A 24,850-nucleotide genomic window follows, 5' to 3' on the forward strand; every position below is an offset into this window, starting at 1 on the left:
GTTATAGCATGTTGTATTCTCAGTTCTGAGTTTTTTGATTTATGTACAAGTATGTTACATGCGTGTTAGGTGGCCAGAGCTCATTGCTCTGTACCTTGTGATATGGACAAAGCATTGACATATAACATTTAGAAGGGCTTTACCTCAGGATATGCATACACTCATCTGCCATTTCCTTAGGGTGCAATATGCTATTAGAAAACAGGAAGAGGATTCATTTATATATATATGCAGTAAACTTACTATTAAAAGTTCAAGATGTTTCTTCTAAAAGGATGTGCGTACAGTACTAATAAAACAGCAGCCATATACTTTCTTGTAAGCTTAAACCTAAAGAGTTTTCTTAGGAAGTTAACAAATCTGGGCTCTGGTGGACCAAGGGGGTGGGGACGGAGGAAGTTCCAGAGTCAAAGACCCCTCCCAGGGAATGCCTTGCTGCCAGCCTCTGCTCCCTTTTAAACTCAGGAGTATTAATGCAAACACCTGTGCTGAATACAACCATTGTAATATTGATCATATGAGTTGATGGACCATCTCTCAGGAAAATGAGTCTCAAACCACTTAAGGATTTAGATGAAAAATCAGAAACATAAAAGACATTTGTTTTATACATCCCTTGAATTAGACATGTAACAAAAGGCTTGCTTCTGCTCTCTTTGAAGACAAAGGCAAAATTACCATTGATCTCAGTGGATGCAGGATCAATTCATAATATGATGAACTCTGTATAGAATGATATAACAAAATCAAACAGTTACAAAGTGCATGTTTTACAGCAAAATTAATGTGGGATTGGATTATATATGGCAAGACTGCAAACTAATAAAAGAGATACAGCCATCTCCTGGTAGTAGGATCCTCCAAATCACAGTAGTTGTTTAGGTTATGAGACTGAGCAGTCCCGTTTGGTTCCTTCTGATTCTGACTAGCAGAAGGATCACTCAAGAGACAGCATCCCTAGAATAACAGAATACTTGTCAGGTCTTACTCTTAGACTGTCTTAACTGCAATAATGGGGTGTGAGTGCAGCTCATAGACCCGTATCCTAACCAGCCTTAATCTAGTTAGCTTTAGTACCCAAGCAGTGAAGCTGGGGCAGCACACACTTCAGCATGGTGTACATACACCCACCCTGGACCCTAGCTAATTACTTGCATGGTTAGCCTATGCTGAAGCATGTGCTGCTGCAGCTTTGCTCCTCTGGGACCCAAGCTAGCTAGATTAAAGCTAGCTCAGTATGTCTACATGAGCCAGAATCTTACACCCTAGTTGCTGGGGAATTTAATGCACTTGTACTCTGTCCTTACATTACTATAGTATCTAAGCACTTCACAATTTTTAATCATCATAACACCCCTGTGATGTAGAAAAGAGAAGGCAGGTATTGAGGAGATACATCTGTAAAGATAAAAATTATGGGTTTTTTTTTTAATGCAAGTTCTTGATTTTTAGCATTCTTCGAGTCTAGATATTGTAGATTCTTCTCAGCTCAACCATTTAAAAGTAGATTTTGGCTGATAGATTCTCAGTCTTGCTCTCCATTGAGACCAAGATGGCCTACAGCTTATCTTACTTAGTGTTCATGAATTACAGTAACCCTCTAACAGAGACCTCCAGCAGCAGGAAGGGATTGTCCTGGGTGAGAATCAGGCTTAAAGCCTAGAATCCCAAAATATGATTTTTGAATTGGTCTATTTTATCCACTTTTGCTTTACACCTATACATTTTCAACACTAAACCCACAATTGCAAAGTTTAATAATCTGTTGGTATTCCCAGAGACACAGAGATTCAGCAAAAGGGGGAGGGGAAGGAGACATTTTAACATAAAAGGCTATTTGGAGAGGAAGCGTGGTGAGCTACTCACCTCCCCTCAATGTCTCCTAATGTGTTTTTCATATGATTAATTTCTGAGCAGAAAAGCTTCTCCTAAAGCACCTGAACCAACGATATTTGTATCTTCTTTTGTAATTTGTGCTTGCCAAGGTGTAGCGTTTGGAGTTCTTTATCTCTGATATTTATTATAGAACTTATTATATTGTCCAGTCTTTTTTGAAAACCACTTCTCTGGAACATAATGCATGATTGAGAGTGTGATTGCAAAAGGTATTTGTCATCTGGACTAAAAATATAGGATATTTTATGGAAAATGTGTCTCATGCAATGTACAGTAGCATGTGACACAAATTTTAAACTGTCATGAAAAGTTAAACCTCTTTTTAAAAAAAACTTCCCTATAGTATTATATCCTGGTGCTGCATTCTGGGCTTTTGTAACCGTTCCTTTTTCATTATAAAATATGGTATAATTACAGTTATCTGAATTTCTTTTATCTGAAAATCCTAGTTATCTGAAGCCACATTGTGTCCCCCATGTAGCCCTATATTCAATCACTTGCTAATAAGGTCTCACTTAGTGCTAATCAACAGCTTTATATTTGTATAGTGGCTCTGAACAGTTACCTGCAGTTACTGAGATGTAATCCTATTTCACCAGCAACAGCATATTGGCAGGATCATGTCAAAAAGAAAAAGATCTGTGCTGGATCTAAAGCAAAAGTATTAAGCAAACAGCAGCATTACTCCCTTCATTCCCCGTATGCCTATATCAGCAAAACTGCAGCTTAAAATAGTACTTCCATAATTTATCCAAGCACCTGGTTATCTGAAGGTTTTGGATGTGCCCCAGGCCATTTGAATAAATGGGAGTATACTGTACTCTTGAACTTTCTTCACTGAAAATATTAATTACTTGAATTCATATGCCTTTATGAGTCCCCTATTTCCCTTTCCTCCCTCTCTCCTGGAGTACTTGAGAACTGATCAATAAGTGTCTATTCCTGTCACTGGTGGTGTATGTTATGTAGGTGGTCCACAGTCAATCAGTCACACCTCCAGCAGTGCCCTTTTGTCTGAGTTTAACGTCCCTGGAATACATCTCTCATTGGCACTCTGAGTTTTATATATAGCATCCCCTTTAAACCAACCACGTGAGGTGTTGAGTCCCTTCGGTGACAACTGAGATCAGTGGAGTCATTGAGAGTTGAGGGTGCTTAGGGTACGTCCAGACTACCCGCCGGATCGGCAGGTAACAATCGATCTATCGGGGATCGATTGTATATACAAACCACCTATTTTGATAATCCTGTCATACCTTTTGCTACACTGAATGCTATTTGAAAATGTATATACATTTTGTCTGTTCACTGTTCAGTCTGACTTTCTAAGATGTAACATCTCAATTTTTACAGATAGATGATGCATGTTCTGCTTACCTGTCCATCATAGATCCTCACCCTGAGGTGAGTCTAGTTAGAGCAATATTATTTTAATTATTTATAATTGTTTTTCAAGTGCCATTAAATAAGTAATCCGGTGTCTGAGTTCACGTTTTCTTTTCAATAGGCATCCAGTGCACTGGAAGAACTTTGCTTTATGGTCATGGGATTTCTACAGAAACCTCAGGTAGTGCAAATTCAAAACTATTTTACATTTTTGAAAGATGATTTTCAGTATACTAACTGCCTGAAACTTTAGAATAAATTGAGGATCCAGGCAAATAGTAATTATCCCCAGCTTTCTGAGCTGGGCCATCCTTGGATAACCATGGATACTAGCTTGCCACAGCCTCCAGCTCCATGTTGTGTAGTTATGGTGCTGCTCAGGTCCTGGAGGAATAGTATAAATCTATATCTCCCTCACTCTGCAGTGCTTTATGGACCTCATCCAAAGCCCACTGAACCCATCTGAAAGACTGACTTTGATTAGCTTTAGACCAAGCCCTATATTTGGGAAACGGGAAACAATCTCTCTCCCCCTCTGGAATATACAGTCTATGGAGCTTTTGTAGCTCATGGGTTAGAGTAACCACACAGCCTCCAGTGTAGGAATGAACTAGTTTCCTTCAGTTACCTGGGAGGGGAGTCTCCTGTCCTTCTTGTATTGGTAGTTTACTTTTACTGGAGAATGGGGCCTCACACTTTGCTGAATCATTAAAACATGAACTCCTTAGTGTATTAGTGTCAAAGCGATAAAGTTCTCCTATTCTGAATAGTGGAAAGAAGTGGCCCAGTAGTAGCATGTTAATGATTGTAAAGAAATGTATTTAATGACTAAAAGTCAAGTTTTCTGGGGGAAAGCAATCCGTACACAATACAGTTTTTGAAAGCAGCAGTTAATTTGACAACCCAAGAAATATAATGTGGTTATCAAAAAAGTAAAATGTTCCAAGAAAGTACCAAGATGTTTACAATGTTACTAAAACTGACCTTGGCTTGTTTTAGAAATTAAAGCATCTATACCAATTATTGTTCCCACAGAGTTTAGAGGAAAAAGACAACACCAAAAGGGTAAGGTTGTCATACATATTTTTGGTCACACTTATAGTCAAGAAAATCATAGCCCATTAACATGTCTTGTAGTAAAATCCCACTTTTAATTTTTTCTGAACAGTTCTTATTTCATTATTCTAAGACTCATGACTCAGGCAATTCAGACATCATGGTAAGTTTCACCACCCCTCTTTGTGAATAAATGTGTGCTTGTACTTAAAAACAAGACAGTATTCTTCTTAGCAGTAGTCTTGATAGACTCTCCAGCTGGAGATCAAGTTAATAATTTGTGGAGTTTGACACAGTATCCCTAATAATGTACATTTAAACAAAAGAATGGAATGTCCAAGGAATGGTGCCTATGTCTGAACATTGTAACTTCAAAATTTAGGAAGGGTGCCACAAGACACAAGTTTATCCTAGGAAAAAATAAAACCATGTTCATTTCTGCATATCTAATATAATTATATGTTGAAATTAAGATCTCATGTTCCTGATCCTCAGTTAGTTTTGACTGGTATTGTTTCACCAAAGTCAATTGAGCTATGCTGATTTATACTAGTTGAGAGGCTGGCCTTAAATGTTGAGAACTATTAAATATATCTAATACAGCATTTTAGGCAAAATATAAGATGCTAATTAAGATTTTGGATTTCATAAACAAAAAATAGAATAAATCAAATATCCTAGTGTTCTGATATTTTAAAAAAAACCCTCATCACTCAACAAATAAACTACATTTTGATCAGCTCTTGCTTTTAAAGTGCAGACATAACATAGATATTTGTTTTCTATGTGCAACCACGCTTTCATTGTATATCACTGCGTTTTGAGAGTGCAATATTCAGACTTTTCCCTTTTTGGTAATCATTCTGTCATGTTTATGTTCACTGTTGTCTTGCGCTATATGTTTCCATTGGGAATATACTACATCATTGCTAGAACACAGTACAAGTTATTTTCTAAACCTCCAGTTAAAGCTATAGTCAATATGTTTCCTGGTTGATTATCATGCATAGACCCAAGGCAGCTGAGTTTGGTGACTTCAGCTGCTCATGTTTAGGTTTGACGTTTTTTCTACTGCATGAAATGCTTTTTTTTTTTTTAAGCACCTGCTCTGTTTCTGTACCCTACAGATAAAATAAAATGATAGTGTCATTTTTCCTATTAAATATGCTGTAACTTGTGTTACAATAGTAATTCAACCTTTGTTGCACTTTGTATAAAAGTAATCATATCAGATATGCACTGTTTTTCATGTTGTGAACCATGTTCTCTTGTTTAAACAAGGGGATCAGTTTGGGCTTAAAATTAGTTGAATGAATACAGGTAATTATCGTTTGATTTATTTCTCGGAACATTTTACTCCTTATGTAATAAATAATCCATATTGAGGCCTTGATCCCTAAAGCCTTGATCCTTTGATTCATTGCGTAGGGGCACATTGCTGCACCTGCATGGAGCCCCACTGAACTCAACAGGGATCAGTGCAAGCACATCAGTGTGCCTGAGCATGTGAATTGCAGACTCTGGGCCTTAATTTGTCTTTCCTGAAGCTAATAGGGTGACCTGCATCAGATTTGCTGATTTTACTTCAAATATATATATATCCTGGTAGGAACACTACTAGAAATTACTTTTTAATTGAACATCACTTTTATTCCTGTGATTCAAACTATTTTAAAGCAAAATTAACTTTGAGTGCCAGGAAATTTGAAGCTGTCTATTACAATAGCAGATCATCTTAGAAACAGTAGTAATCAGAAACGGAGAATGAAAGCTTTCCAAAAATGTTCTGTGCACAGTTCACTATATTCAAATCACAGAGCTACCTGTGCACTCACACAGGCTGATCGAAGTCAGAATTGGGACTTGCCCCTGACAAAACAATACACTTTACCACTCTAGATGTATTCAGAGACTAAATAAACATGCTGTATCTTTCAGGTATAAATTCAGAGTACCCAAAAAGTTAACTATCAGCTAACATCTTCGGTCCTTTGTTTTGCATGTTTTGTCCATAAACCAGTAGTATAATAAGAGTCATTCTTTGCATCACAAGACCAGGATTTCATTGTTACTCATGTGTCTGTGTTCATGTCCTCTCAGTCGTCTGTCCTGCATCCTTTGCTGCAACTTGTTCCCCAACTTCATGAGAGAAGACTGAAGAGATACAAAGCAGACGTATGTAACTTTAAACTATGTATGCTTGCTGTGACCGTTGGTGCCTGGGTGGGGGGCACACTGAGAATGCTGTGTCAAGGCAAACTGCAAAGAATGGGGCAGACGATCCCCAAAACTGGTGGTTATTCTATTAGATTCATTAAGGCAGCAACAAAACAGCTTCTACAATACCTCTCTGGTTACCCCAAAGCCAGAAGTACAGTTCTCTTAAAGCAGTCCAGCCTTGCACTCCCACCCACGCAGCCAAGTCAAATATGAGGATTACTGAAAATCTTGTCCATCATATATAAAGTTCTACCGATCCCAAGGAATCGGACACATTACCCACTAGGTCAATGAATATTTCAGATCTTATCCATATAATCACTTACAGCCAATTCTTATTAATAAACTAAGATTTAAAAGAAAAGAGTATTGTGATTAAAAGATTATACATACAGATATGAATAAAGTTCTTAGGTCAGTTTCATAGTAAAGATGGTGAGCTGCTGAGTTGCAAAAGGTTCTTTCCAGAATCCGTTCATCGGGTTATAGTCCAAATAGGCAGCCCATATATAGAGTTTGTTCAAAATTCTTCCATGAGAATTAGCAGGGTAATCTAGACTGGAGCTGGAGACCTCAGTCTTGCGACTCAAGCTTCCCCTGACCAAGCTTAAGCAGATCTGAGATACAGGATTGAGGCCTCAGTTCTTTTATAGATCTCTGACAGCAGGCATTCCTTGGGTGAAGCATTGTGGCTTTGAAGTAAAACCTCCTATTTCTTATGTATACATAAGTAATTGGTTACATTCATAGGCAGTTTACTACAAACTTCAAATTGAAATATAGACAATTTTATTATTACACCCAAGTTTCATCTAAATGTTAATATTCCCTTTTAATCTCTGAATCAATAGAATATAGTAACAGAGAGGAACCATCTGTTACAACCTTAACTTCTAACAAGATATAGGTAACTACAGACAAATAAGATCACTATCTTCTACTAATTTTCTAACAATACAAGTCCGCATTTCAAAGCTCTAGACTCTCTAACATGGCTTTGTTAGCTATTTATAAGGAATGACCCTAATTACCATTTATTATAATATGTCTTTAAAGGCAGCATTTGGGTCATTTAGCCTGCTTTCTTGCTCAGTGTCACTCTTGCATTCTTAAGTTGTGTGGTTTCATTACCTCTTTCTGAAAACATCCTATTTAAGTGTTTCTGATCATAGCATTTTTTTCAAGGTGCATCATCACATCAGTATGCTATTTAAGTGAGGTTTTGTATGTCCTATTTACTGGAAAATACTCATGCACCTTTGATGTTTAACATTTTAAAAAAGAGAACTAATATAACATACGTTTAATAATTAATGCCTGAAAAAGGAACAATGACAGATGACATATCCTGTATAATGAATCTAGATTTTATACAGTTTTTAAAATCTCAGCCAAGTGTTGTGCTATCATATAGCTTAATTTTGTCTAAGGGCCCTGTTTTTTTTTTTAAACTGAACAATGTCTACTTATTAAAATGTATTTATGACTTAAATACTTGTAACATCAAGAATTTTCCTAGTAATTACAGACAGAAATATGGCTTATGTTAAGGCACAGGTCAGAAAATTCCCTCTTTTTAATTTTTGCCCAGAGCCTCAAAAGTCTTATTTTTCCAAGCTGTAGAAACATGGCCTTTGAGAATATAGATTCTTCTCTTGCTTTGTGCCTCTATTTTTAATAAGCTTGTTAAAAAAATTTAGCTAGTGTAAACTGATGCAAGATAAATAGATCAGAGAAAAATACTACTCAGTCTGTAAAGTGTGAGTCTCCTCTTGCTTACGTTAGTGTAAATTGGGAATAATACCTTTGAACTCAAAGGTGTATACACTAGAGTAAAACAGGTATAAGCAGGGCCACCCGGGGGGGGGGGGCAAATGGGGCAATTTGCCCCAGACCCCGCAGGGGCCCCTCGAGCCACTCTGGGTTTTCGGCGACACTTCAGCAGCGGGCCCTTCACTCACTCCGGGTCTTCGGCGGTGGGTCCTTCAGTGCAGCGCAAGACTCGGAGCGAGTGAAGGACCCGCTGCTGAAGTGCCACGGAAGCCTCAGAGCGCCGCCCAGTGAGTACAAGCGCCACAAGCGGCGGGGAAAAAAAACAAACAAAATACTCCCCCCGCGATCGGTGGCAGTTAGGCTGCTCTACCACTGCCAAAGACCCAGCCCTGCCCCAGGCCCCCTGAATCCTCTGGGCGGCCCTGGGTATAAGTGAGAGGAGAATCAAGCTATGGACATTTTCCCCAAAACACTCTTAATTCTGTGTCTTATTTTTAGATTTGAAGTACAATTAATCCATTAGATGTTTTGCAGACTAAAAAGTTTTATAGGACTCTAATAGAAATAACAATCATTAAAAAAAAATCTTCCTGATATTAATATTGCTATGGCATACTCACTGTCAGAGCATGCATGTGCACATTTTCACCCTGCCCCATCTCAAGACACTGTATTGAAGGGTTTCTTATCTATCCTGGTTCCACAATTTTCTGTTGCTTCCAAGGTTTAGCCTCCAGCCAAGTCACCTGTCCATCTATTCCCCTTCCAGGTTTAACATAAACATCCAAATATAAGAAAACTCAGTCTAGTGGCCTCTAAGCTCAGTCCTTGGCCTCTGCCTGGGACTCATAGTTCTTAGCCTCTTTCACTCCTGATGCCTGTACTTCCCCTCTTAGTCTAGAGAAGAGGTAGAGGAACCCAGGCCCATCCTCTCCTCTGGGATCCAGCCCAGGGATCTTGTTTTACAGCTACACACTTTTCCTTCGGTCCCTTTGCTGCTCCTACCTTTGCCCTTTACCAGGTCTTTACAAGGTCCCCATCTTGGACTTGTGGCTCCTTATGCCTTCTTTTTAGCCAGATACAGAGGTGCTTTCTCTGCCAGCAGCTGGGATGTACTGTATTTCAAACAGTTTCTCTGTCTCTTATTTTAAAGCAATTGGTATCTCCCTCCTTCAGGATCTGGAATTGTGTTTCAGGCAGTTTCTTTGACTCTTGCCTTGTGGCTGTCAAGATCTCCCTCCTTTAGACAGAAGTTCCTGCAAATCTCTTCCTCCAAGCTGGGGCTTATGCCAGCAGTAAAGCCTAATCAGCTCCTCCTTCCACTGGATCCTTTTCCCTAATCAGCCCTCCACTTTGGAAGGTTCATCAGGTTAGCCTTCTCCTGCCAGTCCTTGTCTTGCTATAATGCAGGATGCAGTAGATATATGCTGGTCCCTTTCCTAGATTTCATCCCAATTGGCTGGGAGAGCAAAGCACTTTGCCCTACCCACTCTGCAAGGCTCCTGGGACCTTAAAGAGACAGTAATGGGATTCTTTCTAAACACTACTTATTCCAGGGACCATTTCCTCTACCCCAAAGCCTCCTTGGTCTTTGCCTATCAGACATCTCAACATCTTAAAGGGGTGGTGGCTCTTAAAGGCGCCACTATCCTTAAGGGGGCAGTTCAGCCAGTCACAAATGTGTAGATGGGTTCTATCATGAAAGTTACTGGGAATTCTCAAATCCTAATGAAGCCAATTGAGCACATCAGCAGTCAGCACCTTGCTGAATCAGGCCCTTTAATTCTTGCATATCTCTGAACTCTGTATATATCCTCTGGGAATGTTGTAAAATTGTTTCTGTTGGGCACATTGTCATATTATTTTTGTTACCAATTTAGATCCCAAACCTGCAAACACATACTCATGTACTTAGCTTTAGAGATTTTGACAGGTTCCAGAGTGGTAGCTGTGTTAGTCTGTATCAGGAAAAACAACAAGGAGTCCTTGTGGCACCTTAGAGACTAACAAATGTATTTGGGCATAAGTTTTCATGGGCTAAAACCCACTTCATCAGATGCATAGAGTGAAAAATACAGTAAGCAGTAGCTATATCACAGCACATGAAAAGATGGGAGTTGCCTTACCAAGCGGGGGGGGGGGGGGGGGTCAGTGCTAATGAGGCCAATTCAATTAAGGTAGAAGTGGTCTATTCTCAACAGTAGATAAGAAGGTGTGAGTATCAGCAGAGGGAAAACTACGTTTTGTAGTGACCCATCCACTCCCAGTCTTTATTCAGGCTTAATTTGATGGTGTCCAGTTTGCAAATTAATTCCAGTTCTGCTGTTTCTTGTTGAAGTCTGTTTTTGAAGTTTTTTGTTGTTGAAGAATTGCCACTTTTAAGTCTGTTATAGAGTGTCTAGGGAGATTGAAGTGCTCTCCTACTGGTTTTTGAATGTTACAATTCTTGATGTCTGATTTGTGTCCATTTATTCTTTTGCATAGAGACTGTCCGGTTTGGCCAGTGTACATGGCAGAGGGGCATTGCTGGCACATGATGCCATATATCACATCGGTAGATGTGCAGGTGAACAAGCCCCTGAAGGTGTGGCTGATGTGGTTAGGTCCATCATAGGAAGAGATATTAACACAAGTTCCCCATCTTCAGGACAGTCTTGGATGGAGTTTTTTCTTTATGGCCTTATGAAGCAAGCTGGCCTTTTCCCAGGATGTATCTCTGATGCACAGACAGCATTTGTGGCATTTTCAGAGTTTCTGAGACCCTAAGTTATGCATGGCCTTCTGGGTATGTCTATACATGGGAGTGTGCTTCCCATGGGAGGGGGCTAGCTGCCTGAGTACATATCCATCCAAGGGACTAGGCAGGAGGGCTAGCCCCTCGTGCCACTCACACTTCCATGGCTACACTCTATATTTAGACATACACACTTTAGAAAACACCATCATAATTAAAAATGCTGTTCAGACAGGAAATAAAATCTCAAACACTTTTGTCAGCATATTTCCTTTTTCTGTGGACTAATTGGAACACTGTACTGTAACTATGCATAGTTGTCATTTTCCCTTGAAGTTTAATACAAATTCAAAAATTGGAGGCCTTATCAAAGTTGTAGACTCCACTGGGAACAGTCAATTGCATTCTGGAGGGCACATTCCTCTTCAGAGTTTTTAGGTCTTTGGAGAGACAATATATTTCATCCGGGGGAGCTTCAAAAATGCCTGTGATAAACTTGTTCCTGGCTAGCTTTCCAACTTACAAATGAGACAACTCTGTTCTCAGCATCTGATGTAGATTCTGCATGAGAGGCTTGAAAATGAGGAGGAAGTGATTGGGGAAGAGTGAGCTTAAAAACAGATTTTTTTTTCTTCCTTTTTTTTAAAGAAGCATCTCAAAGTATGTTAATGCATCAAAACACTCATAGCAGTATTAAGCATGAGTGCCTTACATTTGGGGTGAAATATGCTATTCATTTATATTCATTCTTTATACAGAATTATCTATGATCATTCTGTTTCTCTTCTTTATAAAGCTGTCGCTTTGTGGATCATACATTTCAGTTTTTGCATAGTTTTGCTACTCACAGATATGTCACGACAAAGAATTCAGACAACTGGGAAGCACACTCTACCACCGATTATGAAAAGTCTGCTCTCTTAATAAAATGTTTGTATTTATATCCTTGCCCATTTGATATTTTGGCTCTAAGAACATCAGCTCCATTTGCTTTTTTCCCAAGAGATCTAGAGAGGATACACTGAAGATGTACAAAAACTACTTTAATAGTCAGTTGCCTTCTAGCAAGAAAAAGATAAAAAACAATTTGTATGATATTCTAATGCAGTGACCTTTTAAAGTATATGGAAGACTCTCATCAGAGTGAACAATTTTTAAGAAGCAGGGAAGAGAAAGCTATTAATATGTAATAAATCACCTAATCTAAGAGAATTCTGATTATTTTAAATGTCTTTTCATCAGTTGTTTGGAAACGTGAACTACAAATGAAAATTTTTGGAAATGTGTCAAAACAGAAAACAAAAAAATGCTGTAAAATCATCAGATTGATGGGGGAAGCAGAAAAATGGAGTAAAGAGATGTATTATGTCTGACTCAGGTGGCATAATGGAATTCAAATGGAATCTGGACTAACAACTAGAACAAAAACAAGAATTAATATTAGACAATAAAGTTAGATTTTAAAAATCTAACAAGAAATAACTTGGTCTGTACTCCCTAGAAAACTGCAGAAGATTTCATGTTTTGTAAAATTCCATAACTTTTTCAACATGCTATAAAAGTATCTTAAAATGCTAACTCTGCTATACAAAGCCCCATACCTTTCCTAATAGATCTTTGTGAATTGGAAAAAGATATGCATTTCTCTTCTTGGCAGGACTATAATGTTAACATTTTAAAGCAGTGAACTATGTTGTATAGATCTCTTTCAAGAGTGCTGTACTTAATCTTCCACAGTAACTATTTCCTGGGGATTACAGATACAGGTCTGTAAATCTCAGGTTGTGTCTACTCTGGGTTTCCTGTAGCAGAGGATTTTAACATTTTAAAGCTCTGTCTATAGTTATTGTCTAAATACCATGTTCAGAGAAAGGATGGTGTGTCAATCTTGGAGATTGATTCTCCTCTTACTTAAGCCAATGTTAAGTAGTGTAAGTGTGATCATTAACAGGCCATTGCTCCTCCAATTCAGATGTCCTTTTCTAACTTGGTCTCCATTGTGTTACTGCCCCTTAGAAAGGGGGACATTGCCATGCATTTTTCTGAAACATTATTCATAAGGCAAAAAATGCAAAGTGATACCACATTTAATGACTTTTGATTTAATTATTTATTGGTAATGTGATAGGGCCAGGATTACCAGTGGCATTCCCTAGTGGGCATTTGTCCGTTTTCTTTTGGCAACTGATCAAGTCAGCAAGAGCAAATGAGACAAATGCCCACTTTTGAGGGAGGGGGGGAGTCAGGATGGCTGGGACAGGGCTTTAAAAAGGGACTGTCCCTGCCAAAATGGGACGTATGGTCACCCTACTAATGACAGGGAAGGACCCTTAGTCTCTCTCTTAGTCCCTGTAGGTAGCTCAACCTTGTCATGAGGATTTCAGTATCTCTATTGTCTCTTTACTCCTGGGAGAGGAAATAAGGTTTGTCCCTTTATGGGACATAAAGGGGAGAGGGATAGCTCAGTGGTTTGACCATTGGCCTTCTAAACCCAGGGTTGTGAGTTCAATCCTTGAGGGGGCCATTTAGGGATCTGGGCAAAAATCTGTCTGGGGACTGGGCTTGCTTTGAGCAGGGGGTTGGACTAGATGACCTCCTGAGGTCCCTTCCAACCCTGATATTCTATGAGTCTATTCTATGGCAAGGATGTTTGGTAGGGGGGCAGGGCCCTCCCACTCCACTAGGCTCAGACCAAGAGGCAAACAATGTCAGAAACCAGGAAATGCCTGGGCCACTTCCTACCAGCCTCACAGTCCATTTTAAAATATCAAAGGAAAAAAACAGGGTAACTGAACCTTCAGCTCAGCGGGTCTCAAGTGGTAGTCTCTTCCTCCTAAGCAGAGACTTCTGTGGCAGAATGGGTCAGGAGCTCTCGGGGCAGATCTGTCCTATTCCCCCATCTCAGTTGTTTGGCTCCATTCTTAAGCTCCTTTCTCCAGCTGGAGTGTTCAGGAGGACAGAGTCACCTGGGCCCAGAACTGCTCCTTACACCTTCAATTCTATGAGTCTATGAGACTCTTTCCTTATGTATGCTCTGCTTTGCAGTAATTATTTTAACTTCTCAGTGCTCACTGGAAAAGGTCCTACATCATTTTAGGATATGGAGCAATTTCAATTCTGCCAATTTCAGTTCAGAAACCAGAACAAGACTGGAATTGGAAACCTCATGTAGCAAAGGGCTTGTACTTACAGTAGAGTCCATTTTCTTAAATGGAAATGCTGCAGAAAGGAGGTGTTGGAGAGATTTTATCCAACGCATTTTCCTGTCTGGAACACTACATAAGCTCTCAGTTCACTGAGAGCTTCTGATCAGATCTCCACTTATTACAACCTATGTTGCCACCATTTCTAAGAAAAAATCAGAGGTCTATGGACACTAGATATTTCTAGGAAAGAAGACTAAGAATGTGGTCATAGCAGAAACAAAAACCAGAAGGTGCCACCACCAAAATAGCTTCAGAAAAGGATGTCTAATACTTGGATTATATTAAATATCAGCACAGCTTTTCTGTTGAGGGAAGATGGGATGGGGGGTGAACTGTAGCATTTAATGTTATATTTATTATATATTTATTTTTATTTTATACTGGTCTTTTGAGACCTTTGCAACAGTACTATTTTAAAGGGCAATAAAGAACTTTTAGTGCACACCAGCATGGTCTACATGGACTAATTAATGCACAACATGTTACTGCACTTTTAAAATCGCAACCACACAGTGCGTATTGCTGCTCTGTACGGACGAGCCCCTAAAGTGTGATTTTTTTTTTCCTTTAAACAGATTTAGCTAAACTGGTGCAAAACCCTGTTGCACACATGTAGTTTGGTTTAAGGGGGCATTATTTTACTTTAGCTTAAGTCAGTTTGAAACAGGTTTAAGCTACACTGAAATAAGGCACCCATAAACTGAAAAAGTGTCCACACAAGAGTTTGCATCAGTTACATGAAATTGGGTTAAAACCTGTTGAAGTTTAACTAATGCAATTTCAGTTTGTAAACAAGATCTCTGTGTGATGAATCTGTACTTTGTAGGTACAGTTACTTTGGATTTCTCTAATAGCCATAGTATGACATTTATTATATAGATTATAGCCCTGAGGTGTAGTAGAATGGTATGCTATTAAGGAAGATGATGTAGCAACAGCATTGTCTACAGGAAGCTTTATGAAAAGCTCAGGAAAATCATGACATTGTGCATACCATCTTGGGGAAGCATAGCTGAGGTATACTGCTGAGTCCTCTTTTGGCCTTTTCCCTCAATATTTACTTTAGCACAACTGTTCTATTCAAGGACACTCATTAATATGCAAGAACAAAAGATTTCCTGTGGAGGATACTACGTTTTAAGAAGTTATCCTCTCTTAGACTGGCAGGGAACACAGACATTTGAAAGGACCTTTTCTGCAGAATACACCTGAAGAACACTGGACAACCCAGTCAACTTCTAAATAAGGACCATATAGCAAAGAGATGTATTCTACAGCAGGATCCAGGTGTTAAGTGACAATGAAGTGTTGCTTGGAATTATTGTATTTATGATCAGGAGTCAGAGTTGTTGGAGAACATCATGTAGGATGAGCCTGTTTGCTGCATTCCTCTGTTGTGCACTGATGCCTTGGGATCCCTATTTTGAGTGGATGTATCTGATCAACTACAACCAGTTGATGAGAAAAACAGCCATGCTGCTGAATGTCCATGCATCTGCAACTCAGTGAACATTGATTTTAAATGGGAGCTGTCAAGCAGAAACTCCTGAAAACTCCTATGGAGAACGACTCTGTATAGTCAAGCTGAGAGCTGATGCACTCATGCAGGTTGCACTAAGTGGTAAAGAACACATCACTTTAACAACTATTTGATCTTTTTTGTTAATTATTTTATCGTTGTTTTATCTATTCTCTGCAAGTCATGATTTTAATTATTGCTGTTTGATAGTATGTACATACAGATTAATAAAAAGTATCACCTCCTCCTGAAAACTTAGTACTCTTGCTGAACCTATTAACAGTGCAAGCTTATTTACACTGTTAAGTTCTGTGACAACACTTTCATTCATTGGCCCTCTACTGTATTTACCCCATTGCATCTTTCTTCTCCTTCCCCATTTGCTAGCAACTTATAGACTGCTGCTCCCTTTAAAGAATGTACCTCTCAAACAAGATGGAGGGAAATAGAGGTGACTTGATACTGGTATCTATTGTATTTCTATGTATTTAATTATTGTACAGCTTTCCATCTTTCAGTATTTCTTTCCTTTTTCTTTCCTCTAAATCTAGTGTAACATGCATTCTGGTAGCACACCTCACATAATATATATAAGCAAACCAGAGAAACCACTTTAAACACTGTTCTTTTAGTCTTTTCAAATAAAAACTGGTATAGTTGGTATAAATATATATGATTCTAGAAAGAAGCATATGATGTAAAGAAAATCATACAGGCAATCCCTACAAGTCAAAGCATGACTGGTCCATGGTGATAATGGTGTACTCTGTGACAGTAAAACAGGGTCCTACCGTGCTTTACAAGACTTGAAAATTATGTACAATTTACTTTCTTGGAGAAGTTCCTGGGATTTGGGGAGTCCTATGGTTGGAGATGCATGAGGCCATCCTGATCAAAGGGATCCTCTAAGTGCTGTTATAGACTTCTACTGACATTAGGAGCTAACAAAACATGGTTTTCTATTGGAGAATTCTGACTGATTGTAATCTGTGATACCCTGATGAAGAGACAGTTGTTAATGAGGAGATACCGGTGGTGGTTGAGAGAGTTCATGATAAATGGATGAATCTAGATATAAGGATGTTGTGATAAGCATAAAGTTTGAACCATTTTGTCTCGAACTTTGATTGGATTAATGTTAACAACAAACATCTTCAAATATCGGCTTTCAAAATGGACTCTACAAATATTGAGCTTAGTTCTCCTGTCACGGCCAGATAGTAGTTAGCCAGATCTAATGGTGAGCGTAGGATTCCACAGTCACAAGACAAAAGTCAAGAGTCAGCTAGATCAGGAGATCAGAAGCAGGAGACAAACTGGAGATACAACCGGGAGTCAGAGTCAGGTTGGGTCAGGATGCCAAGGAGTCAGAGGCAGGAGACAACTGGAGGTCAGGAACCACAAGTCAGATGCCAGGAGTCAAGCCAAGTTGGAATGCCAGGAAGTCAAGCCAGGGGAGCTGGAGCCCCATTGTTCAGACAACTTCCTGTTCCTGCTGCTGACTTAAAATGAGCCAGTGGGCCAATCAGCTGTTCTAGGGCTCCGCCAATAGGACCTCAGGCAGAGTCTCAAACTGGGGCTGGGCTTTGTGGTCCTAGGTAAGCAGATGTCAGAAGGCTACCAGGTGGAGGGTTGGAGCAGGGTCACTCGCATAAATCGGACCTGATTTTCAGACCCATGGGTCATGAAACCTACAAATTCTCTATACATGGAACTTTCAGTGAAGCCAAAGGGAATTCCATGTCTGGAGGGATTTCAGGACTGGGCTTAATATGACAAAATGAAATTTGTTTGTTCATCAATCTTCCTTACTATATAGTTGATTAGATCATTGGTTCTCAACTTGTGGGTCATGAACAGGTTCAGAGGTCACAACTCCCTTTTGCTTTGCAGCTAGATGTGGAAAGGAGAGGAGTCCTTAAGCCCATGAATTCTGAGAAATTCTCAAGCTGTCCCCAAGCACAGTTACAAATATGAGTGCTGCAACTTGGAAAGTCAAAGCCGAATTCTGCTCAGCTATGTTGGTGTATTTCTAAAACAATTCTGACTCAACTGAGTCAAAACTGGAAACAAAATTTGGCCCTCAAGTGTTAAAAGGTTATTCCTTGTCAAAATTATTTTGAAGATGCATTCTCTTGTATTGTTTAAGAAGGAGAGAATTATACATAAAGTATGCATATTAGGGGATCAGAGGATACAGTGGTACTGTATAATGGTTGTATTATGTATACAGACAGTCTCATGTGTATTAAAGGGAAACTGCTAGAAACCTTCTCTTTCCATCTCAATGTTGAAATGAAATTAATACAAATAGCGTAGAATTTTATTTTTTCCTTGGTGAGTTCTGGGTATTATTGTATTTGGACAATTTTCTTTATCAGTTGGGTTATTCAAGTTTGTGTGTTTTGAAATGCATTGTTGTTTCAGGAGGAATTTCAAGGACCTGGAGGGATTCAAAGCAGGGGCTACTTTTTGTTCAGGGTATGGTTGTTGTTGTTATTTCTTTTTCAAACTGATTGTTAAGTTGCAAAAAGTAAAGTATTCATCATCTGTGAGAGCCAGGGGAGCTTGTTTCCTTTGCAGCACTCATTATAATAAAGGATCTATCTGCATTCCTATTATAAACACCTACCATATTTAGAGGTGCTTAGCACTTGCTACTTCTATTGAGCTCTATAGGTAAATTCTACAGGGCAGGGAATGTGTTTGTACAGTGACTAGCAAAACAGGGCTTGGCTAGAGCCTTTGGGTGCTACTGCAAATGAAATATTAAATAAAAATCAATAGGTGTTGTCAGAGCTAGGCACTTTTCAGGATTAGATAGTAATTGGATTGTAAATATTTACCCTTGACAGAAGTGTGTGTCAGTGCCTTGACATGAGAACATTTTCTCCTACAGACCAATTGAAAAATGTTTTTAATCTACTAAAATGGATATTCTGAGATCGTGTCTAAAACTGATTTTCTAAAACTTTTCCACCAAAAATACAATAAGAAGTTTTGGCATGCTGTCTTAATGTGTGCTGAATGGATATGTTCCCATGCTGTTTCTTAATAAACTATCAATTATCATGTGTATAATCCTTGAACTAATAAGGATTGAGAGCTCATGCAGACAGACATAAGTCATCCTTGTCTACCTGGTAAATAAAAACTTTATTCAAAATAGTATTTCTACATGTTACACGTAATACATGCCGTGCCAGGAGACAGATATACACCAGTAGTTTGTATTGCAACAAGATACACAATAGTCCTGATTTTCCACTTTGCTTGTATTTTCTCTTGTCATTTGCACTTCAGCAAAGTGGGTGTAAAAAATACCTCATCAAAATACACTTAGTCCATCCTAAAATTAAGCTGTTAAACATTTTTTCTGTTTCTTAACATAATGAATTAAGTTAAGGTTGACAAGTCTTCCTTAATATTGACTTTCCTGGCTTTCGTTGGGTAAAATCTTCATTTTTTTTTCGTATTTAAATATGAAGCTGCCTGGCAAATGGTACACACGTTTTGTATATTACATTTCTCTAGTATGAAGCTTGGAGTTAGAGAGTTATGATTAACTGAAAGGGCCAAATAAAATTCAAGGGTAACATAAACAGTGGTGTACTTTACATGTCAGATAAAAGGTGGTCATTCTGGGTCTGAACCAGCTCCTGTTACAGTCAATGGCCGTTGTTCCATTGACTTTAATGGAAGCTGAATCAGCCCCTCATTGAGTATGCAAAATTAATGAAATGTACACCACTGGAAGGGTGAAAAGGATTTAGCAAGAAAGCAATTAACAGGGCAGTGTAAAGTAAATGAGACCCTGCCAACTCTGATATACTACACATGACTTTGGCCCGTGTATTCACAAGTGTGGTACCACTAGGACTTACCCTAAGAGATTACAATGTATGTCGTCACTAGCGACGTTAAAGCGCTGCTGTGGCAGCACTTTAACGTGGCTGTGTAGTCGTGGCACCACCAAATTCAAATTCTAGAGGACTAAGTAGGGAAGCGAATTCCAAAGCCAATGATGCCTCATTGATAATTCCCTGCTGCAAACCCCTTTCCATTTATAGAGGACTTTCAACTCAAGTGTCTCATAGGACCTGAACTGTACTTGTAACGCATGAGGAGGAAGACCTGGCAGGCTCTCCAATAGATAAAACCCAAACCATTCAAGGTTTTAAAGGTCAAAAACAACACCTTACAGTTAACCCAGATCAATCACTGATCAGAGAACACAAGTGTAAAGTACTATATGTTGTGGGTCTGTGTATTCTGCACTGGCAATACTAGACGAATAGCAAAGGTTTAGTCCCATTTGCAGTGCATTGCAATAATCTAGCCATGAGGTAACAAAGGTCTGGATAACCATGATGAGAGCTGTGTGAAAATGGAAAGGGGAGGAAAGAATGGAAAGGAGCTCCTTGTGCCCTCTTCTCCTCCCCCTTTACAAACTCAAACAGAACTGGGCACAGTCTGGCCCTCTGTTTTTAACAGTTGTAAATTTGCTGTACAAACAGTTTTCAGAAGTTGAAAAGCATAGATAAGTGTTCGTTTCAGTCTGTCTTTAATAATCATTATCCTAATTTTAACTGAGAAATAATCTTGTAAAAGATATGGTATAACTCAAGGGATTTGGAAAATGGAGTTGATACAGGATTACTCTGGGACCTTCTTTAAACCCTGTATGGTTTTACAGTGTTAATTTCTTACGAAATATTTGTTGTTTTCTAGCCACGCAATGGAAGGAGATCAGCAGGTTTCCGCTGAAAAGGTATTTATTTCATATTTTTAATCAAGATGCACGTCCAAATCCTGCTTCCTTTATATAAATAAACCAGGGTCCACATCTTCAAAAAATGTCCACTCATTTGGGTGCCACCACTTTAGGGTAACCAAATTGAGATCCCTATAGCCTGATTTTCTGAATTGCTGAGCATCCACATCTCAAATTGAAGTCAATGGGAGCTTCAGATGCTTAGTATCTCTAAGGTTATGTCTACACTTGGAACTGCGGGTGTGATTCCTAGCTCAAGCAGACATACTTGGTGCTAGCTGTCATCAGGCTAGCACACTAAAAATAGGGTAGCTGTGGTAGCATGGGCAGTGACTAGCACAGGCTGGCTGCCCCAAGTATGAACCCACCTGAACATGATGGATACATACTCGGGGTGAGTAGCCCATGCTACCACTACTATGCTACTATTTTTTAGTACACTAGCTAATGAGAGCTAGTGCTGAGTATGTCAACTTGACCTGGGAATCGCATCCCCTGCTTCAAGTGGTAGCCTAAGAATCAGGCCATAGGTGTCTCAGTTAAAAATTTGAGGAACCCAAAATCTATGGACAGTTTGGAAAGTTACTACTAGTGACAATATATGAACCAGACCAAATCCAACTTAACCTGGAACCTGAAAGTCAAGTTTGTAGAGATAGTGCCAGTGACTGTTCAGGGAGGGGAGACTTCAGAATTGTAATCTGTGAAAATTTAATCCAGAAATTGTTAAAGAAGAATGAACAGGAAACCCCACAATGTCATTTTTATAATTATTTTTCTGAGTAGAACTTCACTACAAATCCAATTATCATCAAGGAAAGTTGCATGTGTATACTGAGAAGAGAACAGACCTTTGCCTAAATCTAGAGGTCCTTACAAAGACAGAACTCACATTGAAACCAAGTAAGGACTTCAGGATTGGACCCCAAACATGTTAGCTAGTTGAAAAAGTTTGGAGAGGTACATGAAAGATTTCCTTTACCAATACTATGATTCAGTATTTGAGTATCTTTTATGTAGAATCACGTCATATAACTGTATTAACAACTACTGTTGTTTTTTTTTTCAGGATTTTTATTCCTTACCAGAACTAATGCTGTGGGAATGCAGAATACACGGACATAGTGTTTTGCTCACAAAAATTATTTCTTGCCACTTGTACAATTCTTAAAAAATCACTAGAATGTAAATGTTCCTAAATCAGATTTCGTTACAATTGCCAATGTTTCTTTAATTTCTTGAGTATATTAAAAGCATCTTAAAATTGATTTACATTGTCATGTATACAACTGTGTGTAATAAAAATGTAAACAAAAAAATTAGTGTAAGATCCTTGCATGCAAAAAACATTATCCCTACCAGTATTGCTATACACATTTATTTTTTGTTGTAAATAAAGGTACTCAGTAGAGAGTTGTTTTAAATGTGAATTTTTTTATTAAGGAATTTTCTGTTTTTACATAATGCATTTTGAGAGTAGGCATTTTTAAGTTAAACTAACAGTATATTATAGTGTGTGTGTGTGTGTGTGTGTGTATGTGTATATATATATATATATATATACACACACACACTATAATATACTGTTAGTTTATACATACACGTGTGTGTGTATATAAAATTTCTGTGCAGATTCAGAGTCAGATAGTGCTCTAGTGTACAGAGATAAGCCTGAGTATGTTCTCGTGCCTAGATAAAGTAAGAGTAACTCCAATTAAGTCAAGAGACTTGCATCCTTGTAAAACATGTGAAAGAGGAAAATCAGACCCTATACACACATGCACGCACACACACATATATACATAAAAGCAAGCCTAACTTTCCCCATATGTTGATTTTTCTAAAATAGTGCATGAAATCTCACTCTTCCAATATGATTTTCGTTGCAATGCCATTGTATATACAACTGCATTATTACAATACAGTACCTGAAGAGCCATTAGAATAGTATGCAGTTGGAAAAAAATGCAAATACTTCAGCTAAGAAAATGTTCCAAGTAATCATTTCATTCATTTTTTTTTTTTTTAGGAAGGATGAACAAAGAAAGTGGTGCCCTTTTCAAAGAGTGTTTTCTCAACCGTATTATTGAATTTAGATTGGCAAAATGAAACAATTTGTACTGTTTTAGAAGAGAAATAGCTACTTTATTTAAATTAAAATATAATCATAACTTAATTATTAGCTAGCATAACACAAATGCATTATGGTCCTGATTTAGGAAAACACTTAAGCACATTGATGTGGAATCTCTCTCCTATGTGAAGATAAATACTTACCACAAGAGCAGAGCTGGCCTCTCAGTCTTCATAGCTTGAATCCACGTGTCTCAGGGTTTGTTTTCATTAACAAATTAAGTTGTGTCAGAACATGATTTTGAGGGGTTATGGTAATTAACATAATAGTAAACATAACATCACTCAGTGTTGACAGATATTGTTGTGTTTAACATTGTGTCTACTGGTCATTGTTAGAGTTCTTCCTTGAGTTACCCACTACCTGCTGACACAATAATAAACATAACAATCTGTATCTACACTGAGTACTAGTTTGTATTAACTCCGTGGGCTACAATAGATCATGAAGTAATGATCCAACCTGAGCAAAGGCCAGCATGTTGCTGAGCAACCCAGGAAGAAGATTGTGATTTTGCTAACTGGCTTCTGGCCTCCCCATTGCTTCCAGGAGGAAGTAAACTATCCTGTGTCTATATGTGGTGTAGCATACATCTGCTAGTGTACCAGCACTGCTACACTACCCTGCATGAGGGGTAGCAGAGATGTAGCAGCTTTGCGGAGCCTTCTTCCTCTCCTGCATTTTGAGTAGTTGTATGTATAGTTGGCACAAGACAGTAAGGGAGTTATCACAACTCCTCAAGGTCATATTCTAAGAGGATAAAAGTTCCCAGTGTAGCCAAGACCGCAGTGCTTAACATTCTATTAGTTACCATGACTCCTCAAAGTCCTGCTGTAACAAAACCTAATTTACTAGCGCAAAGATATCCTCAGAGAGATTTCCACCAGCAGAGCTCTCCTCAATCTCCCCAGATGGAAGATCCATGTTCTTCTTAGATGGAATTTTGAATTACTTCCTGATATGGGCTGGTCTCATTAGAGATTTCTTATATGAACTCATCAGTTCAAATCACTATTTATCAAAAGCCAGCATCCTATCAGATACTGTTTTTTACAAAAGTAATAAAACAAATATTTGGAATACATGCTAGACCAAGTTGTTGTGAATGAATCCAATAAGCTATTTGTATCAAACAGCATAAACCAAAATACCATGTTATTTTAACCCTCTTGTTTCCTCTTTAGCTATGTCTTTTAATTGGCTGTGATTTCTTTAAATGGCAATTCAGCAAAAGAGGAGTGGTCTAGTTTCAGCCTTTGTATATATTTGATAAATATTTCAGACACGAATAGTGTAGGCCATATTAATTCCATCTTTAGGTATAGAGGGAATAAAAATTGCTGAAAACCCACTAAAATGGGCCAAAATCTGTCTGAAATTGAGTAGCTGCTATGCTTAGCCTATTACATATATTGCTTCTTGGAGATCCTAAGCTGTAAGGATATATTACCTGAATGTCCTGTGACTCCACCATTTACAATCAGTCCTAGTGATGTAAAATACACTCAGAAGTTACAGTAAAAGTTGCTAATTATTAACCACCACCCTTTGGTTTGTTATGAAATATACTGGCGATTCCAAATACCCATGTCAGACAGGTTCATTAATGTGGTACAGAAAAACGTTCTATAGGACTGGTGCCTCCATCAGCCTTAATAATCAGGCAATCTACCACGTGCAGCTGTTTTTACTGAGCGCCACTGTCGCACATTTCCCCACGTCCTTGTGTGTTGCTATTTAGCGTTGGTGATCGAGGGAACCAGCTAAATTGGACCATTAATCGCCTCCTTCTGACATAACCCAGGGGCTAGGGTAGGAACGCCGCACAGAGAACGTGCCAGTTTTCGGTGCATCTGGCGTACGGGGTCACATTATTTACACATTGACTCTCGCTATGTATTTCCACATCCACCGCAAACACGCACTTCTCAGGGGCACACCCGAAACCCTTCGGGCCCCGAAAGCCTGGGGGAGCGCTGGCTGCAACGGGAGCTCAGCTCCCGCGGGTTTGGCCATGAGACAGAGAGAGGCGAGAGGCAGCCGAGCGATCCCCTCTAGAACCCGACGGAGAGAAGAGCGGCAGGAGCTCGCGCAGCGGCCGTTAAACCTCGGGGAGGGCGCTCGTTCGCACTGTAGCCCGGCCAGGTTCTAA

The 24,850-nt window shown here is 38.9% G+C and overlaps 1 protein-coding gene across 1 annotated transcript in view; it reads left to right on the forward strand.

Moving 5' to 3' along the window:
• The window catches only part of NMU (neuromedin U), a 36,031-nt gene extending 14,094 nt beyond the window's left edge, over window positions 1-21,937 (forward strand). Inside the window, 8 exon segments of the mRNA XM_045019328.1 lie at window positions 3,250-3,300; window positions 3,404-3,463; window positions 4,318-4,347; window positions 4,451-4,501; window positions 6,439-6,513; window positions 18,218-18,271; window positions 20,522-20,561; window positions 21,634-21,937. Coding sequence (XP_044875263.1) covers window positions 3,250-3,300; window positions 3,404-3,463; window positions 4,318-4,347; window positions 4,451-4,501; window positions 6,439-6,513; window positions 18,218-18,271; window positions 20,522-20,557 — 357 coding nt within the window. The 3' untranslated portion in view covers window positions 20,558-20,561; window positions 21,634-21,937.
• Window positions 21,938-24,850: the final 2,913 nt, after the last annotated feature.

The sequence above is a fragment of the Mauremys mutica genome, chromosome 5 (genome assembly GCF_020497125.1).
Source record: "Mauremys mutica isolate MM-2020 ecotype Southern chromosome 5, ASM2049712v1, whole genome shotgun sequence".
NCBI lineage: Eukaryota > Metazoa > Chordata > Testudines > Geoemydidae > Mauremys > Mauremys mutica.